Source organism: Chamaea fasciata, unplaced genomic scaffold, assembly GCF_029207755.1.
Source record: "Chamaea fasciata isolate MVZ Bird 193981 ecotype frontalis unplaced genomic scaffold, bChaFas1.0.hap1 SCAF_3, whole genome shotgun sequence".
Taxonomy (NCBI): domain Eukaryota; kingdom Metazoa; phylum Chordata; class Aves; order Passeriformes; family Sylviidae; genus Chamaea; species Chamaea fasciata.
Genome location: NW_027094088.1, coordinates 62824096 through 62843298, shown reverse-complemented (window position 1 = coordinate 62843298; position 19203 = coordinate 62824096). Strand labels below are relative to the sequence as shown.

Sequence of the window (19203 nt, the reverse complement as noted above, 5' to 3'; positions counted from 1 at the left end):
CAGTAAAGATTGAAATCTAAGGAATTTTAAATATATGTGATTTTTCAAGTGCCTCTTCATGGCTAAAAATCCATTTTAATCTAAACTCCTTTATTAAAAGGAGAATTTCACACTTTAGTTTTCACCTAAAACTCCATCATGGTGGCAAAAATATTAATATCAGTACTAATAAGTCATGTCAAAATTTGGGACTAGATTCTTAATGATAAAAATACCCATAGATGTTTTTGCTGTTGGGTTTAATGTGATTTACCCAGGGAGATGACCCATCCTTTTCAATTTAAATTTCAGTACTAAATGATGCAGCAACTCTTTTGTGATCACTGCTGTACTTTTTACATTGTTTCAGATAAGCTGGCAGAACTACTCCCTTGAGCAAGTAAAAGTAAAGATTGTAGGACCAGGAAATCTCTGTGAAACTGCATCAACTTTAAAATTATGCTCATTTTGGTCACAGTGGGACTGAAATATAAAAATGAATTTTTTTGAGTATCCAGCTGGGCAGCAGTGGCTTATGGTGGGAAAAGGAAGCACGACAGTAGGAAATACAGCTTTCATTAGATGTGCGTAGCCCTGTCTCCAGCGATAAAGGCAGTTGAAGAGGCTCCTTCCTTCCTCCACTCCAGCTGCTTATTCTCATTTTCGCCTGCTGGGATTCCACACACAGCCACTGGGGTCACATTCTAAAGCAGGCTTGCAAAGTGATCTGTTAATGCTTGATGTCAAGATGGATCATTTTGTTGATATTTATCAGCTAAAGTTTTTGTTGGGAATCCCACAAAAAAACAAACCAACAAAAAAAACCCCACCACTATTCTATTGGTCTCTGTAATCTTTGATCCCTACTTAAAATATTTTGTTGTCATCTGCACGGCATTTCTTTTTGAGAGCTTTATCTTGAACGGTATGGAGAGGATCCCACTGTGCACTGAAACTCTGCCAGAGCAAACAAGAAATTAAAAGAGATTTTCACCTCCCAAGCAAACTGAACAATTTTTTGAACTTTGTCCTTGGTCACGCAATCAGTGTGATAGATGCTGCTTTGATTCCATGCCTCAAAGGTCCTAATATTTCAAGTAAAATACAAAATTAACCTGAATATGATTAAATACTAAAAAATACTAGTTCAGCACACTATGCATGTCAGAAAGTGGGCTATGTCTCAAACTCTCTCAGTTTTCTAGAAAAGAATAATTTAGGCAACTCCTAAGGGGTCCAGAGTGGGGGTTATGAAAGTCTGAGAGAATCTGATCAGACATACTCAGATATCCAGGCAGGGATGGCTTCTTTGATGTTCAGGCACAACGATTTATCTGTGGTTAAAAGCTGAAAGGATCAGATAGGTGCACTATGCAACACTGAGCTGCCTCTTCCAATGTCAGAATAATCCCGCGGCTGCAGTGTGGCAGTTCATACAGAAAGCCACGTCCTGCTGCCTTCATTCATACAAAATTGTACTTAGTGCCATGGAAATGCCACAGGGAAATCAGGGAACCAGTCTGTGTAACCTGGAAGTAGAAGAACCCAGGCTTACTCTGACAAAGTGGAGCATACAGTTAACACCTTGTTAACTCCACGGTGTCAATGCACATTGATTCTTTGTTTTATCATGTAATTTCTTCCTTTCACCAGACTAATTACATTTATTTCCTTTTTGGAAGATATTTGGAAGCTGTTCAAATTAAATTACATCAGGCAGGTATGTCACTATGTTGTACAATACCTGACAACCTGACTGTCTCGTACAACATGATGTCAGATAAATTATTTCATTCCCTTTACACTGTCACTACTTTCAATATGGTCACAGAGGACTTATGTAGATGTAGAAAAAAACAAAATTCCGAATAGGTCTTGGGACAGTCTGAATTTTCAAAAATAACTCTGCTGCAATCTACTACATTAGATGCCACTGAGCAAAACCATGAAGTCTCAGACTTATCTGAAGAGTAATTGGCCCTTGGTAAAGAAGGATTTAAATTAAAATGAAACTTTAGCCATGACAAAATTCTAGAACCTTCTGATTATATACACTAAACTTAGTTTATTTTCTGTAATCACATCCTAGCAGTGTGAGGGCCATGTGGAATTTATTTGTACTGCACTTTGGTTTTTCATGGGTGGACTTTCATCCTTGACAGATTTAGCTCAATTCTCTCTCTTTCTTCCCTACTACCTTTTTAGGATCTTCATCGGTTTCCTCCACATTTTGTTTACCTTTCTTGTCCGATTTAGTTACAGTCTGAAGAGCTTTCTCCTCCTTAACTTTCGTTTTGGCCTTTATTAGCCCAGTTTCTGTAGTTTTTGTCTCTGCCTGCTTGACCTTCTCTGCCGTCTTTGCTTCTCCTTTTCCATCCTTCACTTCCTTTTTAACTTTTGCTTCCACTTTAGTGCTCTTTACTTTCTTGTCCTCTGCAGGTAAAAGAGAAAAAGCTTTCAGAGTCATTCTCTGCCCCCAACATAATACTCAGTGCTATTTACTTTATATTGTGCTATTAATAACAAGCATTTCTTCATTATCAACAGTTTGGTAAGATCTGATGAAAACTATAATCCCCTCAAACCAGGCGGAATTAAACAGAAATATGAGATCCAAAGAGGTTTTATCTTCAGTGCTACACCACATACTCGGCTGATGCTAAATACAATAGACTATGACAAATATTATTAAATGCTTCTAATATGATAGTTTTTATGGTATAAACTAGGGAGAAGGATGTTGGACATTAAGCAAACAAATACGAGAGGTACTATATGAACAAGTTTAGACTTCAAAGTTAAACTGCTGTAAGCTGGAAAAATAGTGCTTGGTCATTTTTAAGGGTTGCTTTCATGCATCAATTCTAGGTCTCAGTCCAAGAAGTTTTGAATTTTTGTGTCTGACTCTGTACCAGTTCATGGGGCTGAAAGCGTCTGAGACCAATTCATGAGATGTCCTTCAGCAGAGTGAGGAGGCTTCCAAGGAGAATTAAACAATTGTAAATATCAGTAGCTGGAACTACACAGACCTTGGAGAGACCCAAAGTATTCTTTCTGCTTTTATGTATAAGCAACTTTTTCTCACCTGAGCCATGCATGCTCCCAGTATGTGTGTTTCTAGTTCACTCCAGTGGAAAATCCAATAGTAGTATACACTACCACTGGATATCTTTTAAATTAATCTGTTTAGTGAAAAGTTCATACTCCTGTTTTCTCCATAGATCTAAATGTCTCCATTCTTGAGACAATTCTTGTATGCTACCAAATTTATGTTTTCTGTGAGGCTCTAGGCTTCTGTTAAATCACTGAGATGACTAAATTGATTTTATCAATATGTAAAGTGGAATATCTAACTATTGCAAGTCAGAATTCAGATATTTATATAAGAGCATTACTACTTCCAGACAAAGACAGGTATTGCTGGCTAGTAGAGAATTAATTTCCTTAACTAGTTATAGTGAAAATGCATGTCAGATCACTTGCAGGTAGGCTTACTTCTTTTTTCAGTGAAATAGTGGTTTATACTTTTACTCTCAATTTGAAATTTCAACTGATTTTGAGAGAGATCAAGCATAGAATTAACCCCTGGATGTTCTAGAGATGTTTTAATTTTGATTATATATTAATTTCATATTGATTTCATGTAGCTGACTTCATGCACATTTAAAATCTCTGCTTGAATAAAATAAAGGTTATGCATTCTGATGTCAATTCAGTTAAAAAAGTTGTAGTATAGATAAATAAATACCTTTGGGAGGAGGTTTCTTTTCAGCTTTTTCATGTTTTTCAGGTGCATCTTTTTGAGTTACTAGAAATGAGAACAACCGTATATTAGGAAAAAAAAACCCCACAAACAAGAAAATATTGCCAAAACACCACATCATCACTGGAAAGGTCACATTTCCTTTTGATTCTTGATTTTCAGTTTTCAAAATTCTTGTTTTCAGATCCATTTAGTGGGGTAAAAAACCACAAAAATATCTGTTGAGGCTCCCTTACCAGACAACAAGTGAGTCACACAGATCCGAAGCTTCCTAGGGGATGTTTTTACTGCATATTCCAGAAGAAACAAACTTGCTCATGTCAAGTTCTGAGCAGACACCAACTTGGCCTTGTGCTCCAGCCAACAGGAAGCCATGTGGCTGTGTTTGTCTTACAGAAAGGTGTTTTTCTTAGCTTGGGCTCTTTGTCTACAAACACAGCCATAAGTCTGGTGCTCACTTCAGAGCCCAGCTTGAGTGAGTTCATGTCTGCATAAGATACACTGTGTAAACACACACAGGATTGTGTTCCAGAAAGGCTGTTAAAATTTTATGCAGACCTCTATCTTTGCCCTCCTGGTCACCATCCAGATAGAATACCAGAACAAACCAGCCTTGAGAGTTAATTACTCTTCTTTCAGCTGATAACTACATAATAGCAACACCCTCTCTAACTGAATTCCATCCTGGAATTCCAGCCCGTATGAGACATGACTGATATTATGCTTGGTTTTATTTTTTTAATGATGTTTTTAGATGATGTGTTTAAAAAACATTTCTATCATTGGGGCTTTCTAGAGCCTTTATCATAGCCTGAATAGTTACCTTGAGTCTTTGTAATAAGCATAAAGCAAGCCTGCTGACTGTGTGAGAAGTAACCACACAATTTTCAGTATGTCCATTCCCCAGAGCTGGCCAGGACCTGAACATTTTCATTTCCTAGGGACTGCATGTGGTTGAAATAGCCCCTCAGCACTACTGATAGCTAATCCAGTTTAGAGTAGACCCCTGAGAAAAGGGAGGAGGGCTTGGCAATGGAAAGCTCAGCAACACACTGCTGGCAGAAATGCACCTTTGGACATGCTGAGGACAACTGTCCTGAAGCCCTGATGCCATAGGGATTCACAGCAGGGAAACTACCCAAGAGAGGGCAGCATGTCAATGTCATACTGCAGCTACAAATCTCTGCAGCTACAGTGTCCAAATTCTTCATAAAATTTTCCAGCCAGTGACTGGAGTCGTGGCTGCTATTAAACACATTAAGGCTGTAAGTGATTATTTGGTTAGCTAGCAGAAGATAAATGGGTAAAGAGGCTGGCTGCTTATTAGGACTACATCAGTGATTCTTAGAAGTTATTTGCTTTTCAAATCAACAGAGAGACGATGGGCATTTATTTTCTCTGTCTTACTTCAGCATGATTTTATTTTATGAAAAAATCCCACACTTTGAAGCTATGCACTGAAAGTAGAAAAAATTGAACAAAATCCTTTTAAAAGAGAGGTTGGGCAATGGCTATCCTTCAAAGTTATTTAAGGCCGTATGTCTTCATTCTGCTTTCTTTCTTTCTTCGCTTTTACTTTCTGTTTTACATTTCTCCTTAGACTACAGTCAAGTCAAAAAAAGGGTGATTTGTATAACATTATCTATATTGTCTGAATGTTCAAATTAAACCTGGTTAATTCGTGCATCTCAACATGATGAGATTAATCTCAGTGTCATAACAAACTGATACTAATATACGTTGCATACTATTACTTTAGGAGTTAACAGAGTAAAATAAAAAAAAAGGCAAAGACTGAAACTGAACTTCATTATAGAATTATCTGCCATGGAAAAATATCTAACCTCAGAGAAAAACTTTCAAATGCCAAGCACTTATAAATGTTAGTCTTTAAAAAATGGGATAATAGGGCAAGGTGACTGGATTTTAAAATTTCCCTGTTCAAACCATAGCAAAAGATTGAATTAGCAGTCAAAAGAATAGCGAAAATTATCCCTCACACACCCATGATATTGCTTCAAAACATATGTGGTAATTATTAGATATGTAAATCTTAACCAAAGACACTGCTGCCATAGAAGACAGTGCAAGTCATATACTGAAATTAAAACGTTATTGAAAAAAATAAAGGTGAGAAAATTAAATTCTATTTTTGGATGTGATGGAAGACCCAGACTGAGAGCAGTAAATATTCTTGCATTAGGTCTGCATCAGGTTGAAAACTAATACACAAGAGAAAACCTTTTTTGAAGGCAAATTACTGAATCCCTTTGTGGAGGAAAAGACATCGGGAATGCAAATAAAATAGTCATAGGTTTTGTTTTTAGCTGTGCAAGAATGATTTGTAATAAACGCTGTGCATAAAAAAAGGAAAGTAAAGCAAAAAAAAATGCTGAGCAAGACTTCACTCAGGGTCTGATCAAGACCTGCTCAAGCAAAAGTGACAACACCCAAAAAATGTGTAACGTAAGCTCAAAGAGCTTTGTACTTTAAATACTTATCTCCACACTCTCCCAAAGTTGCAAGCACTTAAATTGTACAACTTTTAAGGATGATCTGCAATACCTTTAGATGGTGCTTTCTTTTCTTGTTTTTCTGGCTTTTCAGGTTTCTCTTTGTGAACAGCTAGAAATAAAACCAATAATCTTAATGATCATTAAAAAAAAAGTTTCATTTAAATGAGAAAAAAGGATCAAGGAACACAAGTAGGTACCCTGGTTATGCATGCAAAGAATGAGAAAGATTGATTCAGCTGCTGCCAAAACCTGGGACTGGAACTTCCAAAAATTCATCTGCCATCACTGAGATCTTTGCCCTTGGCTGGACGAGCAGCAGCCTTTTTAGCTCCACTGTCATCCCATGAAAGAAGATAGCCAAGAAGAGTTATACTTATTTATATTGTTTACTGGTTTTGTTTCTTTAATATATTTATATACTATAATTGATTGGTTTATTTTGGTTTATTGTTATTTTTTAGCTTTCTTGTTTATTACTTTGGTTAATTTCTGAAGGATTTTCTGAACTCCACGGAACAACTAACAGTTTTTCCAGCTATGAATGATTAAGCACTATAATTAATTACAAATCTAATTGCAGTGACATTATAACTAATGTTCTTTGGGGCTTTTTGTTTGCTTTTAATTTCCACCTTACAAATTGAAATTAACAGCTCTGTAGTTCCTAGATTTCTGTCTCAGGTTTCAGAATACATCTGAGCTGTGCAGTAGCCACTAAGTGGTGGGTAATCTGAAATATTCTCCTGTGTGGGCTCTGATTTGCTAATTTTTTGTGATAAGTGTTTGCACAGTAACTTGTCCATGGATGTGCAGAACTGATGTCTGCATGGGCTGATGTGCCCTGAGGTGTCCTATGGGGATCATGTGTGTGAAAAGACGCTGTTCCCTATTTGAGTAGGGAGAAAGAGATTATCCTAGAAACACAAAAATGTATGCAGGAGCATTGAGCTAGTGTTTTAGAAGAAAGGAATAATTGGGGATGATAAAACAGTGCTAGATGCCTATTTATTGCAAGTAACTACTGAAAGAATTAGTCCTGGCCTACTTACTTAGTGGCTATGCAGCAGCCCAACACAGTATTCTATTTAAAATGCTTTTTTTTTCCACATGGCCTTCCTGATTACTTCTGTGAATGGGCTGTCATGTGCCTTTTTCTCGGATGACCATAGTCTCTTAGCAACCATTCTTATTGCAAGTGTTGGAAATACTCAGTGATTATCATAAGATTACACTAATCCAGAGTACAAAATATATTATCTCCCTTCCCCAGAAAAAAAAAAAAAAAAACAACAAATCAACAAAAAAACATGCAGAATGAATATTAAATGCTACTTAGTATGTAAGACTGAAAACTTTTTCATGATTTCATCATTTTTATTCATATTATTTTATAACTCCTTTTTTTTTCTCCAATCAAAGGGATACATAGATGGAAATTGAGTAGAGAATTAGCTTTGGAGTACCTCCCGATGTAAAATAAATTCTGACATTAAATAATTACCTGCATGCCTCTCCTTTTTTTCAGGTTTTTCTTGTCTTTCCAGTTTGTCTTTACTTGTCACTAGGGGAAGAAAAAAAAATTAGAAATCCAAAACAATTTCACCAAGATAAGCCTTAGGATACTAAGTGGCAGAGTGTGTTAGTGCTGAGCTACCCTGTGCATATTTTTACCGTGTACATCATACTACAGGGGTGTGAGCAGCCAGCTCTGGCTAACAAGTTACTGCCATGGTAACATGCCTCAGCTGTTTGCTGCATAACATCATCTCTTGCAATTGTCTGTCAATTCCAGAAGAATTTCAGAAAACTGTCAATTACTAAGGCACAGCTCACAGTAAATGCTGCTGCCTGGGACAGAAAGAGGGCTTCACCTTGGCCACCCCATACTCTGTCAGACACAGATTGCAAAAACCCTGGAATCAATCTTGGAGCATAAGAGAATCACATGTGCAAATGATACATCTGTGACTTGCCAGCTGGCTTGAAATGGATTACCAGTAATGGATATGGATAGCTAGTAATGGACACTAGCTGAGACCAGTCCCTGGCAATGATGCTATCAGAGCCATAATTAGTTCCCCAGTATGCACAAAGTAAAACTAACATTATGACACTGGAAACTGCATTCTGCTATACGCTCGTCCACAGAACATTTTCCACTTGCTTTTCTTAGGATTTTATACTATGATTTTCCAGAAAATGAAAAATAAGTGTGTGGGTTTTAGAGCACTTCTGAAAGAACAGCTGTGGAAATGCAAGCCTAGCTCAAGTCTAACTCCTGAGGAGATTTCATCCAAGTATAGGAAAACTCCTTTTGTTTAACATGAGTAGATAAGAAACTTCTTTTGCAGTACCATGAATTCCATATGTAACTGGATGCAAAAGAAGAGTGGTAGGCAATATTCAGGCCTCCACATTTTTAAGCAATATAGTGATGAAATACATGAGGATATGGCTGAGATCTCTGACTGAGACACTGCTAAGTGACTGAGACATTTCTAATTATTCTCTGTGTCATTAAATAACTTTCTTAAACCACATCCCAGCAGCTGATTCCAGACTAGAAGAGGATGCTATTTATACTCTCCATTATCTCAGTCTTGAAAAGGCAATGTATTTAATGTAGAAAATAATCAGCAAAAATACAGGGATGTAGTCTCTGGAGTCTCCCACTTCCACTACAATGAAATGGACCTTAGAAAGACACACATTCATAGTCTTAGTTTTGAAATTTAATGTACAGTATAAAAGTAATGTTTAGTACTACTGTGAATACAAAGAATCTCTATACACAGTAGGGTTTCCATAGCAGTTTTAGCAATAGTTCACTAAATATAACTAATAGTTCACTTCAAGAAAAAAATACCATTAGGTAGACAGAATATTAATAGGATTTATGGCAAGCTAAGGCATTATAATTGTCATTTTTTTTCTCTGGTTAACTGAGTTTGGAAAAAATAGGATAATTTTGGAAAACAGGACCATTTTTTTCCTGTTCTAAGAAACTTAATAAAACATTAAATATTGTTCTCCTGTGAAATCAAGTTGAAGAGTTCCCCAATTTTCCACATTAAAACAGAAGCCTTAAAGATAAATTCATGTTTTAATATGGGACATTTTTGCCTTTGCTTTGTCATTTATCCAAATCCCAGAAAAAAATCTCCCATGTTATCACCAGTCTATTTTCTACTAATAAATCTTCATTCTAACAGACACCTCAATTTATATGCATGCCATTAACTTCTAAAATCATTCTTGTTAGCTCAAGGCACTTTGAGTTACTTATATGAAATGGAAAAACTCTGATCAGAGACAGTTAGAAAGGCCTAGTCAAGCACAGCTGTCAGGAGGTGCGCATGCACTTGTGTTCTTGGCCTGCATAAGTCTGCTGTGGCTGGATATTCGGTCTTCCTTTTTATTTTTTTGGTAATTTATTATGATCTTTGCCCAGTTTGCTCTTCCAGAATGTGTTCTTTCCTCCAGCCCAAGACTTCAGAAGCCATAAGTTAGTGCAAAGGACAGGTTCTCAGAAGAATTAAAGTGTTTTGACAAGAAGGTGCACTCCACCAAAATTCCAATTTGCTAAAATATCCTCACAAAAGGCAAACTAGATGGTGGATCTTGTAACCCAGAGCTAACTCATGAGTTGTGGATGCAGAGCAAGCAGTATCCTGATTCTGACTCCTACAAAGGATCTGTAATTTGTTGTTGGCATATACCACTAGGAAATTATTAAATTTTCTCTAAAACATCTCCCCAATGTCTCTGAAATTATTCTGAAGGAACTTCAGGGTTTTTTAAAGCGTATTTCCAAAGCAGAATGTCTACAGGGACCATTTCCAGTATGTTATGATTTACTCATTACATTTTGGTGCAAAGTATTCTCAAGGACAAATAATATGCTTGTATTTGTTCAAGAAGAATAAAAAGGACACCTATTTGTGCTCTGGGCATTTTTACATAACTTACTAGTACAGTAAAGACCTTTTAATTAATATCTCAATACAATTTCAGCTTTTCTGCACAGTGATGAACTCAAATTGTTTTTAAAAACCTCATTCTCCTTCCAGATGGTTTTCACAACACCTCCTCCATCCTTAAATATTTTTGGGATCTAGAATAACAGTCTAAGAGTCCATAGATTAGACTATTTTGCATCACTGATTAAAAGACAAAGAATATCAAAAGCTGAATACATACCCTTTGGGGGTTCCTTCCTCTCATTTTTTTCTTGTTTTTCAGGTTTATCTCTGTGTGTTGCTACAAATAATAAACAAATAAATAAACTCCAGCTCACAACAAATCTGTAATCTAGATGTATAAAGCACACTTATTATGTCAGGAAAGTGATCAAGGAAAAGCATTTGCAAACCCAAATAATGGATTTTAGCTCTGAGACACAGGTACTTGATGATGTATAGACCTTCTTAATATAAATATTTAATTCCAAGTCCAAAAGAAATATTTTTCTTGAATAAGCCTACAGATATTAGACTATATTGTTCTGAAAGAAATGATTATTCAGCAACCTCAATCTTATCTGTCCTTTCTCTTTAGGTCCCATTACACAACCACCCTGACTCTAAGATTTCTGACAGAGGAAATTATTTTCAGCCCTTGACAGCATTGCATTCTATTCTTAACAAAAAACTGGCCAGCGTATTCCTTTCTGTGCTATTTTTTTCTTTATTTTTAGCTGTCACTTCCGTCACAGGATCACATCTCTTTTAATCAGAGTGTAACCTCAGAAAGAGCAGCTGTTCAAAACACAACAAACTCCATGTCCTGCAAGAGGCAGGCAAATAGAATCCTTATGCAGTCTATTGCCCACCCAGGTCTCAGACCATATTACAAAGTGGTTCAATCCCACGTACTAATGATTTTATTCTTAGTAAACCCATACTACGAAAAGACTAGCATTTTGTAACTTCAGGGAAAAATTATTTTCTTTTCTGTACCCAGGTTTCTGGGAACAAGTAAAACAAATTATGATTAGAAGACGGTGAGCTTTATAAACCAGCCCATTATGCTTTTGTATCCATTCATTTTCACCAGCTTTGCAGTGAATGCCATTTCACAAAAGTGCAAGCATTTTTTGTTGTCTAACTGTTTACACATTAAAAAGCATGCTGTAGTAAGAAAAACCATTCAGAACATTCAGTAAATTCATTATGTCTTATATGTGTTTGGATTACCCAAAATTCATTTTCAGTCATAACAAGTAAATTATTGCTGATAACAAGCACCAGTACAGTTGAAAAAGATTGAAGAGAGATATTTCAAAGCCTTTAAAGAATGTGGACAGCAGATTTACACTAAGAAAAAACAGGCTGTGAAGAAAGCAGCAGCACCGGCAATGTATTATTGAATGAATTACAAACTGCAACTCATTCAAATGCTTTAGCACATCTAGAAGCATACCAAGAAAAAAAAAAACAAACCACATTCTCCAAACTGAGTCTTTTTTGCAGAAATTGTAGCTTGTTTTTACATCTTGCATTTGTATTAGCGTATGCTGGTTCTATGCTAAACACTTGTCAGTTTTGGCTGGACCAACGGCACAGTTTTGCAAACAATGGCTCTGTGATGGTCAGTGTGAGTGAAACATGAGCTTCTGCGCATTCAGACAAAAGCTCTTGTAATCTCTATGCCAAAAACTACAGCTGAACTCTGCAGAACAGACTGATAATCAGAAAGCTTGGTTTTATCCATGGTACTTCTTACTTGTGTAAGAGATGCTATTGTGGGGTTTTAAAAATTTATTGCAGTTTTTCCATAGCATTCCTTATTTCGTGACTTGAGAAAAAAACCCACACAACAACAGGAAAACAAACCAAAAAACCCAAAAGAAAACAAAACAAACAAAACCCATACCCACACAACAAACCCATAAAATGAGCCTTGATCAACAATAACTGAACTGAATGTCAGTAGACCTGAAAATGGACAGAGAAATCTAATTTAAATTTGTTTCACATCCTCAAAATTATGCAAAAATGCAAAGAAATACTAATATTCATGTGGACTACAGCTTAAAGCATGAAGAAGGGATCAGTTGGCCCCTTCTTGAGAAAGAAAAGTAACTTGATGTATCTGGGCAGGGAGCCTGGAATGTGGATAAGCAGAGACCAGGCTGGCATAAGCACAAGCTATTTTTCTCTTCCCAGTTATAGGCTGAAGGTGATCTCTGGTTAGTTTGAGAGCCTTATCCTGTGTGTTGATATCCCCATAGCTAATCTCAGATTGTAATGTTTATCATTACCTCTTATGGGCACTGTCAGAGCTATGGCTTCCCTAATTGGGGAAGGGCAGGTGCTGCCAAAACTTAAAGTGCTCATGTTTCAGGGCTGCCATCACCGGCCATTTTTGACTCTTCAATCACAAGACTAACAAAATCCACTGAAGCTTTTGATCCGACAAATTTAAATCTGATATTTCTTAGCATATTAACTCCCGCCTGGAATGTTTTCATGTTCATATGTAGTCATAAAAGCTCTGTCATAGAAAATACATCATCATCTAGAGATCTTTTCTGTATTTTGCCAGTTGGATATCTTTTTCTTTGTCAAGGGTTTAATACATGCCCTTTACCAAGCCCACAATTCTAGGTGCCAGCATTCAATTTTAGAATTAGCCAGGCTGGCCATACTGCAATGTTTTTGTGAAACAAATTAGAGTCAATTGGATTTTCTTTTCCAAATAAAAAAAAAAAAGGGTGAAAAAAACCACAAGCATATAAAAATGTTTTGAGGCTAATTACTTACACAGTCTTTGGATGAAAAATGCTGAAACTAAAATTGTTCATTCAACTTGAATTCAACCATTTCATTAGCTTTATGACACATTTTGTAATTAGAAGATCACCTCTTTTGTTACTTTTGTTACTAGGTTGCTGGTGACATCCATAAGAAAAAACAATAACTAGACTTAATAACCATGGAGATTTATGGCGATTGTGGAAGCTAAAATTTTTCCACAAATTGGAATAAATTTTCTTGGACTTCCTTGCAAAAAGTAAGTCCAGCTTCCTTCAGCTTAGACTGAAGCATTAGCATTGGAAAAAAAATGTAACACCCCAACCTATTTTCACTAACCTAGATTTTAGAAATTGCTGAAACATTTTTGCATGTCTTTGAATGAATATTTAGCCTGAGGCAAAAAGATGAACATGGGAAATCTCATCTTAAGTGACTGGAGTGTGATAAATTTATAAATAATCTAAAATAGAAGCTTATAATGGAAAATTTTAAGGTAATTTAACAACGTATTCCAAACTTAATATTGCTATCTACTTCACAGAAAAATAAAATAAGAAGCATCACATATATGTGACAGGATTTTCCTACTTTCAATCATCATCATCATGGATTTTATTTGCATCAAATAGAAGACATAATGAATGGGGATGTGATTTAGTTTTCCGTCGTCAAAGTTCTCCAACAAAGACATTAAACACTCCAAAACAGAAAGTGCAAAAAGAAGAGATGTAGTAAGACACTACTTCGGTACCTAAGAGAAGCCAAAACAGTTTCCGGCTGAGTAAGTCTTAAGTCTGCTGCCTAGTACAAAGCCAGGTGAGGAGTGCAGTAAACATGGAGCCGAGATTGCTCGCTCCAGCTAACAGACTAAGTGCTTGTCCACAGAGCAGCAGTCTCAGGAAAGTTAAGATAAATGAACTAATACAATGAAGTTAAACTGCATTAGTCAGAGAGCACTAAATCTCTGTGTAGATGCTTTCATTTGTAAGTAAAGCAACTTTAGATGGCTACAACCTAATTCTTCTTGAAGGAACACTGGAAATAAAAGGGGTTGCTCTGGGGAGGGGCATAGACTCCCAGGTCCAAATACATAATTAAAGAAAACTACAGCTATGTTGTCATCTGTACCATGTTCTCCAGTTTGAAGTCAATGCAGGCATAGTAGTAGCTGTACCTTGAGAAATCAGGCTAGACAGATTCATCTGTGTACAAAATATCCCTTTAAATTCATTAACTTGGTGAAAATATGTGGGTTTCTATCATACTAGAATTTGTATGGTCTAGCTCTATTTATCTACTTAGTTGTCTCAAATTAAATGTCTTCCAGCTACAGCAAATTAACAGCACTGTATTGTTTTCTTCCATACCTCACTCCAACAGCAATGTATTAGTGAAGTAATTCTGGGAAGAGCCACACAGTAAATCAACATTTTCCCATTCTTTCTCGATGCCTGTTTTAATTAGAGCTTTTTCCCAGAAATGTAGGGCAATTCATTACACTGGTAAGATCAGTTTTCCATAAAAATCAGAAATTGTCATTGGACCTTCCATTAGACAGAGCTTCTGTACTTACATATACTTTTATCTCAATTTTTTTATTATTATTCTTACTTTTTGCCAAAGCAATGCATAATTAACTCTTATTGGTAGTAATAATGATAACAATTATATCACGTATTTCTAAAACAGGCTCCAGCAGCAACTCAGAGTCCTACAAAATCTATCTAGAACACAGTATCTAGATGCTCAGGAGAGGTGTGTGCAAGAAGATAATCAACCCCTTCTGCCTCTCCTGGCTGATCAAGCTCCTGGTCATGCAGTCCAGTTGCTCTGCCCTTGTGAAATTATTAATACCTCAAATACCAAACTGGGAAGACACTACTTGGCGTGTAAAATGACTTTGTATTGAATTTCTGCTTATGTGTACACGTTGTCATGAAATAATTTGATTTCAGGGCTCTTAAGCATAACCAATGGCTTTGTGAAATTATTTCTCAGAGTATTTCTTCTTTCCAGGATTAAATTGGCTGCTGCAATAATTGAAATAGACATTATTGCTTGTAGTTTATCAAAATATTTAATTAAAAGCAAATTTTAGGGCACCAGTTTGCCTGGTTCTCAATACTGTTTGAATCTTTTAATTTCAGTCACTTCCATCTGGGATTTTTATTCATTACAACCGTTCCTCATATTTCAGTTCAATCTTTCAAAAATGAGGTTTATAGATTAAACTCCCTTGTAAATTGTAGGACTTGTACTCAGAGGATTTGACTATTCAAAAAAAATATAATTAAATTACTTTTAAAACTCTAGTGTTCCCACATGTTGTGGAGAAAAGAGAAAGGGTTTTTTTTTTCCATTCTCTGCTATTAAAAATACTCATTTTACTTCTGGATTTTTCCTATGAAAAACAATAAAAGACTGCATTTGTACATATTTCCTGAAGGTACTTCAGAAGGTAACAGTAAAATTCCTTAAGGATTCATGCCTTTATCACACTGTAAACAGAGGCCAGACAGAATGTTTTCTTGTAATTGTTCCTCTTATGTGCAAGTTGCATTGTTGGGATTAAATATGAACACAAAGTAAAGAAAAAAGAATTGTTTTGTGCTTCAGCAACTGATTGTATAACTAGAGACTGTATTATCAGTCACATGAATAATGGGACTTAATTAATGACACCTGAACATTTTTTCCCTGGCATCTTATAATTCCTTTGTAATAATTTCTGCAATGTTAAAATTGTTCTGTGTAAAGAATGCACTTTTGTATAGATGAAATGGTACACAAGAAAATCTTTTGGTCAAGATTGCAACATCATTTGTGTTTTTAGATTACTTTGTTTGAAAAGACCATAACTGGGATCGTTGCTAATGGATTTGAGCTCGTTATTGCCTGGATTGCAATTACTGATACCCTAAAAATTTCATTTTGATAAAACATGATTTATTAAATAGTTGGAAAACAGTTCTAGGCAGTCCAGTCTAGGCAGACCCTGATTAGCACAGAATTGAAGGTGAAAAATACTATAAAAAACATTTTACAGAGATGTAAACCACTATAAAACCACACTAAGAATACATATAGAAATGAAGATAATTGCATGAGGGAGAGTGTATGTATACACACAATATTTTTAATAAGTCTCCTTCTTGCTTCCTCCCACCACTATCAAGCTGAACACCGGTGTGTTAGAGGATGCTCATCAAGTTTTATGTGGACCAGCCTTTATGGAGGAGCTCTCTTAGGCAAAAAATCCTTCAGATACCCCAGGAAACACCTTTGTTTACACAACCTTTGAAAACCAGTCCAAACCAGTTCCTCTGTGGATTTTTGGGAAGTGGCAGTTACAGGAGATTAAGCAGCCTGAAAAAGAGCAGGTTCTTAAAATGGAAGTTTTTCTTATCTCTGATACACACCTGGCTCACTCTAAACTATGACTTTCTAACTTGGATGGCACCCACTGGCCTATAAATTTGGTTTTTTTCCTTGCCCAACACACTTCATGCCTTTTGCACCAGAGGAAGTTCATCAGCACTCAACTTTCTTGCATCTTTGCTAGAAAACTGATTTCTGGAAAAGTTTGGGCAAGAGAATCTTATTATGAATGTGCATTTTTATCTAGCTACACAAGCATAAAATTACAATTTTTTTGGTAATGCTAAGGTATACATGAATTTTTGATCATTTGCAGTCTGTGCCAACTGATTTTTGAATGCTTCTATGATACAACAGCAGTAGTTAACCAAGTTAACAAACAAAACTTATGTAGTCAACAAAGACACTGTATGTTACACAAATATATGTGGGCAAACAGACAAAAAAGCCAGTTACCCTTCGCTGGTGTTCGTTTTTCAGGTCTCTCTGTCTTCTGTTTTTGAATCTCTGAAAAAAAATGGAATGCAGGTTTATCACTGTTAAAATAATTTTCTCACACAAAAATATCAGATGCATTCTCATATTAAAAAAATTAAAAAGTGCTTAAAATATTAGGGCTGCACCATGGCTTTATCATCTGCATAGTCAGAGATATACAATGTGGTTCAATTTTATATATGTACAGACAATATATTTGGATGAAAATCACAAAATTAAGGGTCTTTAATAAGTATTTTCTATTTAATTGAGCCATGCAGCTACTTTTGAAGGCAGGAGTAGGTTTTTCTGATGTGTAATAGCTATACAGTTACATGTGTTGGTCATGATTCAGAAAAACATGCTTTTACTAAACATTTTTTGTATTTATCTTGAATTGTTTATCAAGATTAGTATTTTATGTTTTCCAAATTTCCTTTGGAAGGAAAAAAATGTTCTTTTTACTACATTTTCTAAAATTTTTAAAGTTCAGATACTGAATTGGTATCTCCAACACACAATAAAAGGTAGACTCAATGCTCTATACAAACTAGAGAGATAAAAAGTTCCCAGGTTAGGGATTGCTGTCTCAGAGAACGACTCATTTTGATCATGCTGTACTCCAAAAAACTGAGAACTGTCTTCTTAGAGGAGGAAGGGGTACAGTATTTATCTACCTTTTTTATGACATTCCTTTTAAACAAAACTTTTCAACTGTAATATTGATATTAAATTACTGCATACTCCATATAAACCTTTTTCTACTGTCCTTATTGTGTAAAAACCAGGATCATATAAAGGGTTGAATTTTCGAAAAGGCAAACCAGAATTAAATCCCTCTTTGCACACAGTTGTAGAAATTTAAAGGGCATTTATTATAGCTGTGCAATAAAGTAATTAAGACTATACAGAGTGCCTGGTTTATATTGTGCATGTATTTCCTGCAGTAGGAAACTGCTCTAAAATACTGTATGATTTTTTTTTTTCTACAAAAGCAAATGCAAACCTCGCTAGACTCTGTGGGAGATGCCTTCTTGTATTTCAGTGTTACCTGTAGTCTGCAGGGCTTAAATAACAAGAACAGTGACCCCAAAACTATCCAACAGAGAAAAAGCTATGCATATTGCATCTCAAGTCTAAGAAGCTACTCTAATGCCTATTGAGGACAACTGAAATATTTCACTTAAAACATTAGTTATTTTCTCATGATGCACATTGCCAAAGCAATCCAGTAAGGAAACAGAATTTTCCCTCCCCAGATATATACATAAGTCTTTGAAAATAATGCAGAATGTTTTTATTACATAGTATTTGGGGTCTGAAATAATTATTCTGTGTGGTTTGCAGAAACAAAACAATTCTATGACATCAGGCTATGCTGTCTTCAGACAGAGAAAATATTATTTAACTGAGATAAGGAGTAAAAAAGGGTAAAATACATCACTGTTAGCCACTAATGTATGGAAACACAACTAAGCTAATTATATGAATGATGTGATCAGGCTAAAAGGAGTTTTTACTCAGTTTTCATCTTGCTCTTTTTAGCCTGAGTGTGCAGTTCATTTAATGTTCTATATACCTCAAATGGTAAGAATAGGAAGAAATATACTCTACTGATTCACCATATTTCAGCTGAGCCTGAATTATTTTTCTTTCAGATAGGTCAGGATATTTTATTTCTAGTGACTGAGGGAATCCTGTTGCTGGATTTTCAGACTTTTCCCACTTGTTTTGCTTAAATGGCTACACGGTCTAGTTTAGGTAGAATAAGTGGTAGAAATGGTGCAAGACAGGAACAGATGGAAGATTACTCCCTAATTCTGGGCACATCTGAGCAGTTTTCCATGCCACTGTTCCAGACTGCCTTCAAACACTGACTCAGGGGACTTAAAGAAAGCTGAGTCACTTCCTCTGCATTGCAACATACGGTGGAGACTTATCTCCCCCAATTCAAGAGGTCACCCTGCACACAGAGATGAATATGAATAAATCATATTCTCCAGGTAGAGTCACTTACACAGACACATATTCCTCGCTTGCTTTAAAATTCCTCATCTTTGCTGCATTTCTACCATATATTATGTGTCTCACTAAAGAAAACAGGTCTATTTTTCTTAAAAAAAAAAAAAGTACAAAATAAGAAAAAATCTTTGTTATTTAAAAAAAAAAAGGAAAAAGTTTTAAAATTACTTTTGATTTATGGAATTTGCTGCTAGTTTGACTGCAAAATACGTATGGCTCTAGAATTGGGGTTTTAAATCAGACTCACACTGTATTAGCAGTGAAGCTTGCTTCAAATAAATATTCCAGTAAGGTGCACAAAAAGACACTT

At 35.7% G+C, this 19203-nt stretch overlaps 1 protein-coding gene across 38 annotated transcripts in view; it reads right to left on the bottom strand.

The window, feature by feature from the left end:
* The window catches only part of TRDN (triadin), a 225433-nt gene that overhangs the window by 151377 nt on the left and 54853 nt on the right, over window positions 1-19203 (bottom strand). For 37 of the 38 annotated variants that reach the window (XM_066179289.1, XM_066179279.1, XM_066179304.1 and 34 more), the window contains 6 exons: window positions 16851-16901; window positions 10459-10518; window positions 7760-7819; window positions 6308-6367; window positions 3728-3787; window positions 2218-2412 (listed from right to left, as the gene is read on the bottom strand). In XM_066179289.1, coding sequence (XP_066035386.1) covers window positions 2218-2412; window positions 3728-3787; window positions 6308-6367; window positions 7760-7819; window positions 10459-10518; window positions 16851-16901 — 486 coding nt within the window. The remainder of the gene's footprint in view (window positions 1-2217; window positions 2413-3727; window positions 3788-6307; window positions 6368-7759; window positions 7820-10458; window positions 10519-16850; window positions 16902-19203) is intronic. The other variant, XM_066179292.1, reaches the window with a different exon arrangement.